The sequence below is a fragment of the Cinclus cinclus genome, chromosome Z, assembly GCF_963662255.1.
Source record: "Cinclus cinclus chromosome Z, bCinCin1.1, whole genome shotgun sequence".
NCBI classification, from domain to species: Eukaryota; Metazoa; Chordata; class Aves; order Passeriformes; family Cinclidae; genus Cinclus; species Cinclus cinclus.
The window spans coordinates 15704049-15717723 of record NC_085084.1 but is presented as its reverse complement, the minus strand read 5'-3'; the positions used below and the strand labels follow the sequence as shown (position 1 = coordinate 15717723).

Genomic DNA, 13675 nt, shown 5'->3' with positions numbered 1-13675 from the left:
TTAATGACAAATCTCCTGTTTTATATCTTACCTGAGAAGTAATTTTAGGGGGAAGTGCTACAATGATACAATTACTACTAGGAAAAAATTGGAAGAGAAAAATATACAAGTCTTACTTTCTAACCCTCACATAACATACTAACATACTAACCCTCACAGCTAAAAGCAGAATGATACTAAAATGAAAAATCAAACTCCAGAGTAGACAATAATAAAATACAGATGCTAGATGCTACAGCACATTCATAAAATTTGAGATTAAAATAGTGTTCCTTTAAACAGCATTTTTTTCAACAGAAAGAGGATATTCTCTGACTTAAATACTCAGTCTTACAAAACTAGGATGCATCCTTTTCCTTTTGTGGTTTTTTTGGGGTTTTTTTTTTTTTAACCAAAACTATTTTTGTTTATGCAGCAACACCATTTTACTGAGTAATTTCAGGGCACTTCTGCAGATATCCAAGCTTTTCTTGAGCTCTTAATTTTACAGCTTTGCAAATAAGCATGCATGAGCAGAATTTAAACTTTGAACTCAGCTACAGTCAAAACACTTTAATGGAAAAAGAAATACTTTATGTGACAAAATACAATGCAAATAAGTAGGCAGAGGGCTTAAAATATGAAACAAAAACAACAGCTTCTTTAAAAAGCAGCAACACTTTAACTTTGTGTGACACCTATAAACACATTCTTGCTGATATTAGTGATTATTACCCACTACTTTTGGATCTAAAGTATTTTAAAATATGTTAAAATCTTTGGGGTTTTTAAATTATTTTGTTCAGTTGGTTTAAATGAATTTTATGCCAAGTAATATATTTGAAGATTCAGAGATTATCATACTGTTTGTGTTACTGAATGATAAGCAACTAATAAGATTTCTATATTGACTACTGAATCTTGGAATAGAAAATCCCTATTACCAATGGGATCATAGGTAATTTAAGTCTGGGTGTATCAACTCCTGTGAATATATAGATTTTATTGTACTGAAAGTGCTAATCGGTACACATATTTTTTTTCCCATTGCATGCTTCCACAATTCCTGTAAAGATACACTGCCCTGAAAAACATAGAAGAGAACAGAACCATAGAATAATTTAGGCTGGAAAAGAACTTTAAGCCTGAGCCTAACTGAAACCTAAAACTGCCAAGTCCACCACTAAACAATTCATATAAGATTAATCATCTTCAATATGAAAGCCAAATTATTTCTGAAGGAAAGTGCTTATAAGGACTTAATGAGCTTTAAACGCACATCTTTTGCTAATTAAGCTTAATTTTCTTGACACTCTCTGTTTATACATGCCTACAGGGAATAAAACTGCTCTCTGACTTAAGCCTTCCAAAGCAAATGTATGATCGGATGAAATGAAAAACAGCAACATGAAAAAATTGTTAACCAAATTCTTTTTATTGTAATGTCAATAGAATCTATGAACTATCTTTTTAAAAGTCACATACAATAATTTTTACTGAAGAGCTGCCCTAAATGAACTACATGATTGAGATATACTATGAACCTAGAACAGTAATCATACATGGTCTAAGGAACTAGAAAATTATTGGATAGTTACAAAGAGTCTATTTTTCCATAAATTGATTAATTAATTAGTGTTTTGCATGTTGAAATGTTTTAATTTCAGTTCTTAGGTACTGTGAAACATTAAGGCCCCACTGCTTAAGTAAGAAACACACTATCAAAAATTGAGTTGTAAGCACAAAGATTTAATCACCTCTAGAGGAGGAACCTGAGGGAACTGCACATATAGTATCTCCACTGCAAAACTCATTTCCAGTTTATAAACTCTAAAAGTTGCTGTAGAATTACATTTTTGCTGATTCATAGTTTACATTGTCATGTTATTTACTGTCAAGTACTTCTAATGAATTTTTTGGGATGGTAGAAGGGAATTTTCATAGAGCCAACCCTTTCAACCATGCAGTCTTCTCTGCAATGTCATTTTTACTTCACTGAAAGAAATGACAGTTGGGTACAATCAAATTCTTCCAAATAGCAACAAGAATCTCTTAAGAGGGACACAGTTAATTTAACAAAATCATCAGATTCAGTTTGACAAAATGCAAAAACATTCACTTAGACAGCTCCATATCAATTAAGTTTCAAGCCAACACTCATGAAGAATGTCCCAGAATCACTGTATTCAAAAACTCTCACTTAATGCCTTTTTCCTGTAATTGGAAGACTAATATTTAAAAGGACATATTTTTAAAGGCAAGCAGATTGAAATAAATCATATTCCATCTTAGGTTCATTATACAAAATTGATTAAAATACTGTTTTCTCTGTACTTAGTTAAAGAACAGCAATCATGCCCTTAGTCAGGAAGCTTAATGATTTTAAGATCAGAAAGTATGCTGAAATACTACCATAAAAAGAGCATAAAGCAGAACATTTTGTATCAAAACAAATCATTACCAGAAAGAAAACATACGTTACCCCAGTTCAGAAAGGCTCTTCCAAATCAGTCCTGTCATGTGTAGATTATCATTATGTATCCATCACTCTGACAATGTCTACACTGAATGAGCCCTAGGAATCTGCTCCATAAATCTGAATTTTGATTGACTTCATACTGACCACCAACTCAGACACAGGTATCACTGAGCTGGATTGGCCATGATTAACTATTATGAGATGAAGAAAAAGTGAAGATCACATTATTCCAAAAGTACTTCTTAGATGAACTGTCTTCACGCACTGATGATTAGCAGAATTTTTTTCTAAGTTAGAATTTTTTTTCTGTCAAGGTTCTGTACAACGATTCATACATAATTCGATGTCAATAACAAACTTTACCAGACAGTCTGTCAGAAGTACACTGTGTAGAAGCATAGCTTTAAACTGCTACAAAGTAATACCCCTTGCATATATAAATATATATATATATATATATATATATATATATATATATATATATATATATATATATATATATATCAGAAAACAAAAGAAGAAGCCAAACAAGTGGCTTGGTAATAAAATTATATCTAGATGTCAAGATTTGCTGATGCCAGCTGTTAAAATTCTGTTAGACGTGCAACAGTTAAAGTGCTGAGAAGGAATTACCATAACAGGGGATGAAAATGCTGCTCTTAAGGTCAAAGATGTAACATTAAATAGTAACTACCTCACTAGAAAGAATACAAAGTTTCTTATTCCCATCTGGTTAATGAAAAAAGATTACCCTTCTGGTTGTCCTGTCTTCCACACGATCACCTAACGTGCACAGGCACTTTTCACATTTGTGTTGATCTTCACACTTACAGGAGAAGCACAGTGAAAAATAACCAGGGATAAACCCTTGACAGACAAAGATGTGTGAAGGGGAGAAAGAGTGCAAACAAGGAAAAAAAAAAAATCACACATGGAAAGCTAATTAAATAATAAAATAAGTTATAAAGGAAGATAAAACAAGAAAACAGTACATGGAGATGTGGTGAAAGCAAAGATAAAACCACAACACTACACATGCTCTTCCCTCCTCCACAGAAGCAATGTTGATAAGTGTTGGATTAAACACTCTCATGTCCTGGAGGAGGCAATTCTCTTCTTTTGTGACAATGTTTCACACATTAGAACTCTAAAGTAAAATGCAACATTCAAGTCATCACTACAAACAACTAGTTTCAACTGAGTCCAACTGTGAATTGCATATAAACACACTACTTTTTTCCCTTTTTTCCTGTGTATGCACATGAAGCGCCTATAATCTTAGCCAATAATCACTGTTTATTTTATCTGTATTTTTTTCAGTTTATAACAACTTCAAGGAAAAAAGGCACCAGTATGATGACATGGTCTTGCTCAAAAAGCAAATTTTTTTTTTTGACTGTCATTCTGTTCAGTAGAAAAATAGTGAAAATAAACCCAGAATGTTTCTTCTTTTCCTTAAGTATACAACACTTTCTATTCCATACCCCACAATTAGCTATTAAAAAAGCTTTGCAATGCAGCAGCACTGTAATTTAGAATTTTTCAAGTGCCAACATTTTTAAAGAGAGCTAACATTACTAGGGGGGGAAATACAGTAATAACAAACTACTCAATTTTTATACATCCATCAGCCCTAAAGCAATTCCACAACCGAGGTCACTGCTGTTATCTCCAGTTTGCACACAGGAAGCAGGACAGAAGACAGACAACTAGTTCCACACAACCTGGAGGGACACACTCACAGGCCATGGAGACCAGAGATTCCACCTTCTCTAGGAACACCACACTGGAATTGCTACCAAACACTTATGAAGCACCAGTTCAGTACTCAACACAAAAACAACCACACAAGTGCACGATGGTTAGAACAAAAAGTTATGTCATCAACAGATGAATTCTGGGAAAGACAAATGCAGTAAATAATGTTACTACTTGCTACAGGTCTTTCTAAAATGCCTGTTCCTATTTTTCATATAAACCACTTCTAAGTATTGAAATCTTGCAGTAAAGTCTCCCTTGAGCATTCTCCATGTTAAGCAATCCCTAACTTTCAGTGTTAGCACATCACTGTCTTTGTAGTATTCACACCTTACAGAAGTTGTACAGATACAGCTTGAGGGAAGGAAACTGAAATACCTAAATCTCAAGTCCCAATGTGCACCAATTACTTACAAAGTAATTACATACTTAGAGTCTAAGCAGCCTCTCAGATATTTTCTGAGCATGTTCAACAGGGTTGTTCCAACGTAAACCACAATTTATAATAATTTACTATTAATAAATATGAAAATCAGAAACATATTCATAAAAAAGTCAAGATCTTGAGTCTGCTTCGATCTAATAAATGTGATTATAAAGTCATTTCAATGAACAATAAGACATCTAACACCTATTAAACACTCAATAAATGTAGTTCAGAATAACGCAGTAACCAAAACATGCAGCGGAAAAGTGATCATTGTGGAAATTTCCCACAAAGCCTTTGACTACTTGGTCCATGTCAAATTTTTACATCGTGTACCTCCTATATTTATGTTGTGTACACAAACATAACCTACAGTTATATATATGTATACATATGTAACTTTCATAGGATATGTAAATAATTGTATCATTTCTTTCTCCAACAGATATGCACACATTTTACTCATCATATCAATACACAGTTCTTTCAAAACAGTATCCTTTGAGGTCCTATGACTTTACCATACAAATTGATTTCCCTGGTTTATTTCTTTTTGCATGTGTTCCAAGATGTTTTCAATTCTTCTGTAGCTTCAGCTAAGCAGCTCTAAAATGATGAAAGTAATTTACAGATATGCTGAATGGTTCTGTATAATAATAGGAGACCTTCACAGCTGCATCAAAAAAACCTTTGCTTTCATCAGGCACACTTCATTTTCATTAAATATGCTCTCTACTTCCTACCTCAAGATCTCTTTAACCATTTTCATGTTTTCATGATCCCTGGATTTATCTTCAGTTACAAATTTTAATTAGATGGTGTTTGTCCACCTCATCCAAGTCATCTATTTTATTGAACACTTTAATTACTTTCTGCAGATTCACTCAAATTAGTTTTCCCACATATCACTCCTCTCATGCAAAAGAAAAAGGAAAGAAAAGAAAATGTATCTGCTACACTATCTATATAAAATAAGAAGATGAATGTAGTCAAAATGTACATACACAGGGTGTACACTGTTGCAACCAGAGGCCTGTCTAAATCTCTTGCCATTAGAATTTTGCATTTTAAAATGGAGTTTTGTTTGTGATGGGATTAGTTGCAATTATGCATTTTAAAAGAGTTTTAACCTGAACATCACTGTTTGTGAGAAAATGTATAATTCCACAAATACATTTTTGTTACAGTGGTTTTATATAGTGAAATCTAAATGATGCAAAGTTCACTCAGTCATGTTTCTATCCATGCCAGTGCTATAAATCATACACATTATCTTATCCTGCCTGATACCTATAACACGGCTATAGTCCAAGACACTAATGACTACCAGAGAGTAGTTATGATACTTACATTGGTAAGGTGAATGACTCCTTTTGAAGTAACAGAGCAGCCCATGAAACCAACATACTGCAGCTCAGGGCAATGTTCAGCAAAAGCTTTCACCGACTGATCTGTCACCTAGAGAAAAGATAAACAGGTAACAATTGAATGGGTGATATAAGCACATACTTAACACAACTTAAGAAACTTCTACTAACACTGGCAAGCAGCTTATTTAGATTTTGTACTATTATTACAAATAATATTTATTTAAAGAGTTTGAGAGAAAACATTGGGTATGCACAGTTTGCATAGATATGCATGGACATATATACATGAAAATCAGGAAGAAAACATATTTTTGGCAGAAGGTAGAGGAAAAAGAAACACAAGACGAGATGACAGCCAAAAACTCAGATCTCACTATCACCGTATTTATGTGCAAATAACTCAAGAGACAATTGTATCCACTATTTTCATAAATTATAAAAAAATGAAAATACTAATAAATGTTATTGTCAACCTGTAGACTCATGCTATACCCATCACTGACTTTGCGAAGAATTTCAGTTGCGTGCTATCTTAAATTAATATGCCTTGTCTTGTATTTCAGTTAACTAAAACACAGCAACTGAAGAGCTCAATTTAAAAGTAATATTACATCTGCTTCTCACTTAAGACTAGGTAATAACATGGCAATATACCACTGTGTCAGTTATCAACCAAAGGGAGAGGTTATCTAGTTTATTATTGAGATGTCTTTATTTATACAATTTATTTATTTAATTTTCATTTATAATTAAGTTTGTCTAGTAATTAATAACTATAAAACAACAATTTATTATATAAATGCCTTGCTTTGTAAGTAGACTAAATTACCAAAAGGAACTTTATGAAGAATGCAATACTGAGATATGTACACTTACAACACCTACACACCTTCCTTTAAACAAGTAAGGTTTGTTTTTTTCCTCTGAGAAGTATATATCCCCAGTGCAAATGGCAGTAATGAAAAACCATATACTCTGACGGTGGGAGAAAGCCTGTATTTAACAGCTACACTGCTCAGGAACATCTCATTGTGTCTGGAATCCTGACTCCTGAATGCTGAGAACATTCAGAATTGCTATGAATATCTTCCTGTTTGTCCTGGTTTACAATACAAGATATATATTCTATTACCATCTGATAAGGTTGATCATCCTTATCTCTGTGGGAAGTATCTTCTGTTAATGGGCCATTGAGTCCTACTGTATAACTGATAAGATTACTTCATCCCATTGGGAGATGCTCCAGCCAGGAGGACCAGCCAAGCCTTTCCTACCTAGATAAAAACTGAGGTTTAGAACGCCAAAGGCAGCCTTTCTCCACTGGATTCCAGAGGAAGAACCAGGCTTTTTTCCACATCATTGCTGGACCCTCTGGAGGAAAACTGCACCAACACCCTGACTGAGAGGGTATCAGGTTATATTCTGACTCTGTCAGAGATTTTATTTTTTATTATTGCATGTATTTTGTTTTTCCTTTATCTCTTCCCTATTAAAAATTATATTACTGATCTGAAGTCTCACTGGTTTTGCTTTTCAAACCAGTACATTTATTGGTGCCCAATGGAAGGCAAGAAGGTACTGAGAAAAAGTCAGCATTACAATTTTGAATTGTGCCAGCCACCTATTCACCATGATTCTCAACATGCTTACATGGGTTTTATATCTTACTCTCTATATTTTTCCGCACATGGGGATCTATCTGCCAGTTGTAATGCTCCTGTGTAGACCAGGGTATGGTATAAAAATTGCTTTATTGGTCTATTATGTCTATCGCATGATAACCTCTGAGGTAATGAACATCATTCAGAATATATACTAACTTTGTTTCTTTGTCCTAGTCTAGGCTGCTACATCTGGGGTCTCAACAATTGCACCCAGCCCCTGTGGGGAGGGGAAAAGGATGATTTTTTTCCAATCTTTCAGTCCTGGCACAGCAGTTTTTGGAAATGTTGAGTTCTCTCTGGATGCCAAGGACAGCGTAATATTGTTGTTAGTTCTGCTTTGTCTTCTCTGCACAGCCTTCACAGCCTGCAACATGCTTAGAAACAAAACACTACATGCTGTAGTGCAGTGTATTCTTGAGGAAGAGGAAAAAAGAAACAAATCAACTGCATCCATATCTGCACAGAGTGTCACAAAGGAGAAAAGAACCAAACACAAAGCAACAGCATCTGTCTCTACGCAGACTGCCACAGAGGAGAAAAAAAGCCAAAAGAAAAGCAACAGTGTCCGTCTCTACGCAGACTGTCACCCAGGAGAAAGGAACCCAAAGCACCGTCAGCATCTCCACACAAACTGTCACCGAACCAGAACAGCCCAGACCAGTAGCAGTTGCACCCGTTCAGAAGAAGAAATCAAAGAGCAAATCAGTTCACATAGTCACTGGTGAGGACGTGGCAGGACCTTCGCACCCAGCAGAAGAGACAGAGCCAGAAATCATCACTCGCTCTCTATCCCTGGGTGAGCTGTGTCACCTGCGGAGGGAATTCACCCGCCAGGCAAACGAGTCCATCCTGACCTGGCTGCTCCGCATCTGGGGCACTGCAGCCAATGACACCGTTCTGGATGGAAGTGAGGCCAGGCAACTGGGATCTCTGTCCCGGGATGTGGTCATTGACCAGGAGATCGGGAAAACCCAAGAAACCCTCAGCCTCTGGCGGTGACTGCTGACAAGTGTGAAGGACAGATACCTTTGTAAAGATCTCCAGGTGCACCAAGGAAAATGGAGCACAGTGGAACAAGGTATCCGATACCTGAGGGAATTGGCTGTGCTGGAGATCATTTTCTCAGAAGATGAGAGATTTCCTAAAAGCCCAGACTGTGTCCGGTGCACGTCACAGATGTGGTTGAGATTCACACGGCTTGGACCAGAGATGTACTCCCATTACCTGGCAACGCTGCAATGGAGGGAAGGTGAGGACATGGTAGGCGTCTTGGCCAATAAACTAAGAAATTATGAGGACACTGTCACTGCCCCATTTCATACCCACGTCTCGTCCGTGGAAATAAGGCTGGTTGAGCAAGTCCAGAGCTTGAAAGAAGTGGGCCATAAGAAACTAAAAAAGGAACTTAAGGCAGAAAACTACCAGATCTCACCAGAACCAACAAGAGTCTCTGCCATTAGGAGCCAGAGTTTCCCAGCCAGGGAAAGAGGACACACTCCACAAGGTAACCTCTGGTTTTTCCTTCAGGAGCATGGAGAAGACATGAGGAAGTGGGATGGAAAACCCACCTCCTCCTTAGCAGCCCGGGTACGTGAACTGAAAAGAGGGACATCCAACATGAGAAACTCATCTAGAGTCAACGCTGCTCCAGTCTCTCACGCACAGAACTCGAAACAGTATCAGAATGATGATATGACTGATCCTCTTGAAGGAACTTCAAGAACCTATTTACAGGAAGAGAGCAATGTGCACCAAGACCAGGAGTAGGGGAGCCCTGCCTCTATCCAGGTAGAGGAGAGGGACAATTAGATCTATTGGACTGTGTGGATCCGATGGCCTGGCACATCCGACCCACAAAAATATAAGGCTTTGGTTGATACCGGTGCCCAATGTACCATGATGCCATCAAGGTATGTAGGAGAAGAGTCAATCTCTGTTTCTGGGGTAACAGGAGGATCCCAACAGCTGACTGTAGTAGAGGCCGAAGTGAGTTTAACTGGGAAAGGGTGGCAGAAACACCCCATTGTGACTGGCCCAGAGGCCTCATGCATCCTTGGCATAGACTATCTTTGAAATGGGTATTTCAAAGACCCAAAGGGATATCGTTGGGCTTTTGGGATAGCTGCTGTAGAGACAGAAGACATCAGAAAACTGAATACCTTGCCTGGTCTCTCAGATGACCCCTCTGCTGTGGGACTACTGAGAGTTGAAGAACTACAGGTACCAATTGCCACAACAACAGTACACCATTGGCAATACCATACCGACAGAGACTCTGTGACTCCCATTCATGAGATGATTCGTAAACTGGAAAGCCAAGGGGTGGTCAGCAAAACCCACTCACCCTTCAACAGCCCCATCTGGCCTGTGCGCAAGTCTGACGGAGAATGGAGATTGACTGTGGGCTATGGTGCATTGAATGAAGTGACTCCACCGCTGAGCGCTGCCGTGCCGGACATGCTGGAACTCCAGTACGAGTTGGAGTCCAAAGCAGCAAAGTGGTATGCCACCATTGACATTGCCAATGCATTTTTCTCCATTCCTCTGGCAGCAGAGTGCAGGCCTCAGTTTGCTTTCACCTGGAGGGGCGTGCAGTACACCTGGAAGCGACTGCCCCAGGGGTGGAAACACAGCCCCACCATCTGCCATGGACTGATCCAGGCTGCACTGGAAAAGGGCAAGGCTCCCAAACATCTACAGTATATCGATGACATCACTGTATGGGGGAGCACAGCAAGGAAGTCTTTGAGAAAGGAGAGAAGATTATTCCGATTCTGCTACAAGCTGGTTTTGCCATTAAGTGAAGTAAGGTTAAGGGACCGGCTCAAGCAATTCAGTTTCTAGGAGTGAAGTGGCAAGATGGATGTTGTCAGATCCCAACAGAGGTAATTAACAAGATCACTGCAATGTCTCCACCAACCAACAAGAAGGAAACACAAGCTTTCCTAGGTACCTTAAGCTTTTGGAGAACACACATTCCTGAGTACAGCCAGATTGTGAGCCCTCTCTACCTGGTCACCCAGAAGAAGAACAATTTCCACTGGGGCCCTGAGCAGCAGCAAGCCTTCACCCAGATCAAGCAGGAGATCGCTCATGCGGTCACCCTCGGCCCAGTCAGGATGGGACCAGAGGCGAAGAATGTGGTTTACTCTGCAGCTGGGAACAAGGGCTTGTCCTGGAGCCTTTTGGCACCAGAAGATGCCTGGTGAGACTTGGGGCTGACCACTGGGATTCTGGAGCTGAAGCTGCAAAGGGTCTGAAAACTACTACACTCCCACAGAGAAGGAAATCTTGGCTGCCTATGAAGGAGTTCAAGCAGGCGCTGAAGTAATTGGCACTGAAACACAGCTGCTTCTGGCACCTCGACTACCGGTACTGGGCTGGATGTTCAAGGGAAAGGTTCCTTCCACACATCATGCCACTGACACAACATGGAGCGAATGGATTGCCCTCCTCACTCAGCATGCCCATACTGGAGATCCAAATTGCCCTGGGATTCTGGAAATAATTACAAATTGGCCTGAAGTTGAGACTTTTGGGTTATCTTCTGAAGAAGAAGAAGAGGAGTCGGTGGCACGTGCCGAGGAAGCCCCAACATATAATGAGCTACCAGAGACTGAAAGACGATATGCCCTCTTCACTGATGGTTCCTGCCGAGTTGTAGGCACTAACCAAAATGGAAAGCTGCAGTATGGAGCCCCACACGACAAGTTGTGCAAGCTACCGAGGGACAAGGTGGATCGAGTCAGGTTGCAGAGTTAAAAGCCGTCCAGATGGCTTTGGATATTGCTGAACGGGAGAAGTGGTCAAGGCTCTATCTCTACACTGACTCATGGATGGTAGCTAATGCTCTGTGGGGATGGTTGGATTGCTGGAAAAAGGCCAACTGGCAGTGAAGAGGGAAACCCATCTGGGCCGCTGAGATTTGGCAGGACACTGCCACCCGAGTAAAGAAGCTAACCATGAAGGTTCGACACGTGGATGCGCACGTACCCAAGAGTCGAGCTAATGAAGAGCATCAGAACAACGAGCAGGTGAACCAAGCTGCCAAGGTGAAAATATCACAGGTGGATCTAGACTGGCAGCACAAGGGAGAATCATTCTTAGCTCGTTGGGCCCATGATACCTCTGGTCATCAGGGGAGAGATGCAACATACCGAGGGGTGGATCTTACTATGGACAGCATCTCACAGGTCATCCAGAACTTTGAGACCTGTGACACAATCAAACAGGCCAAGCGGGTGAAGCCTCTCTGGTACGGTGGACGATGGTCAAATTACAGGTATGGTGAAGCATGGCAAATTCACTACATCACACTTCCCCAACCCACCAAGGCAAGTGCTACATACTGACCATGGTGGAAGCAACCACAGGATGGTTGGAAACCTACCTCATGCCATTGCCCGCAACACCATCCTGGGCCTAGAAAAACAAGTCCTTGGGAGGCATGGTACCCCTCAAAGAATTGAGTCAGACAACAGAACCCATTTCAAGAACGGCCTTATCAACACCTGGGCCAGAGAACATGGCATTGAATGGATATATCATATCCCTTTCCACGCGCCAGCTGTCGGGAAAGTAGAACGGTGCAATGGACTCCTTAAAACTACCCTGAAGGCACTCGGTGGGGGAACCTTCAGAAATTGGGAAATGAACTTGGCAAAAGCCACCTGGATGGTCAACACCAGAGGGTCCATCAATCGAGCCGGTCCTGCCCAATCTGAACCCCTGCACACAGTGGATGGAGACAGAATACCTGTGGTACACATGAAAGGTATTTTAGGAAGGACTGTTTGGATTAATCCCACCGCAGGCAAAGGCAAACCAAGCAGTGGGATTGTTTTTGCTCAAGGACCTGGTTACACTTGGTGAGTAATGCAGAAAGATGGGGAAACCCGCTGTGTACCGCAAGGAGACCTTATTTTAAGAGAGAACTGTGTGTAGGGTTTCATTCTGTATTATATGTGTATATATATATATATATATAGGGTATTGGTTTGGGTATAATGTAGATGGCAATAGAATTAGGGGTGGATTATGTCCTGGTTTACAATACAAGATACATATTCAATTACCATCTGAGAAGGTTGATCATCCTTATCTCTGTGGGAAATGTCTTCTGTTGATGGGCCATTGAGTCCTACTGTATAACTGATAAGATTACATCATCCCATTGGGAGATGCTCCAGCCAGGAGGACAAGCCAAGTCTTTTCTACTGTCCTGGTTGGAAAGACAGGTGTTTGCTAAGGAAAGCAGAAGCCTCCCTTTGAAATGAAAAATGTGATCCTTCCTTCCTACAGATTATTACGATTTTGAAATTAAGGGAGCTCTCAGGCAAAGATATGGGGGCAGGAATAACAGTTCCTTACTAGTATATCTAACAGGACAAACAAGAACAACAACAGCTATGAAATTAGCCATAAACAGAACAGTAACTCAGTCCCAGTGTTTTTTGGCTGCAGGCACCTTTTCCCTGAGCTGCAGTTCCCGGTGCTGGGGGCAGGCAGGTCCCGCAGAGCTGCAGGAGGGCTGGGGGTGATGGCAGAGCTGTCCCAGGGGGAGAGAGAGATGGAGAGAGCCCTCCGCTCACAGTGTCCATCCTGGTGCTCAGCAGAGTGCTGGATGGTAGCAGGTTACAGCAAGAAGACAGCAGTGCAGGGTCAGACAGCAGTGAGGATGGCTCCCGGTGCTGGGATGGCAGGGATGGAGCTGAGGCGGCGATCGTCCTTCTCGTCTGAACTCCATGGGGGAAATGGGGAGAGCCAGAGCCTTCCACTTCCTCTTCTGGCTGTTTGAATCTTGAGGGATTTCCCTCCTCTCTCCCCTCCCCCTTGCCACCAGGGCCCAGTCAACAGGTATCCAAGCATGACAATGGGGAAAATTCCACAGAGGGAAAAGTAAAAGTACCAACCCCCAACATTATCCACCCCGAACTTTCCCATACCATCACGCTACATCAAATTAAAATCTTCAAATTATGGACATCCATACAGTTAG

General features: G+C 40.4%; 1 protein-coding gene across 1 annotated transcript in view; it reads right to left on the bottom strand.

Moving 5' to 3' along the window:
* The window catches only part of FBXL17 (F-box and leucine rich repeat protein 17), a 278404-nt gene that overhangs the window by 176285 nt on the left and 88444 nt on the right, over positions 1–13675 (bottom strand). Inside the window, exon 5 of the mRNA XM_062513277.1 lies at positions 5994–6101. Within this exon, the coding sequence (XP_062369261.1) occupies positions 5994–6101 (108 nt within the window). The remainder of the gene's footprint in view (positions 1–5993; positions 6102–13675) is intronic.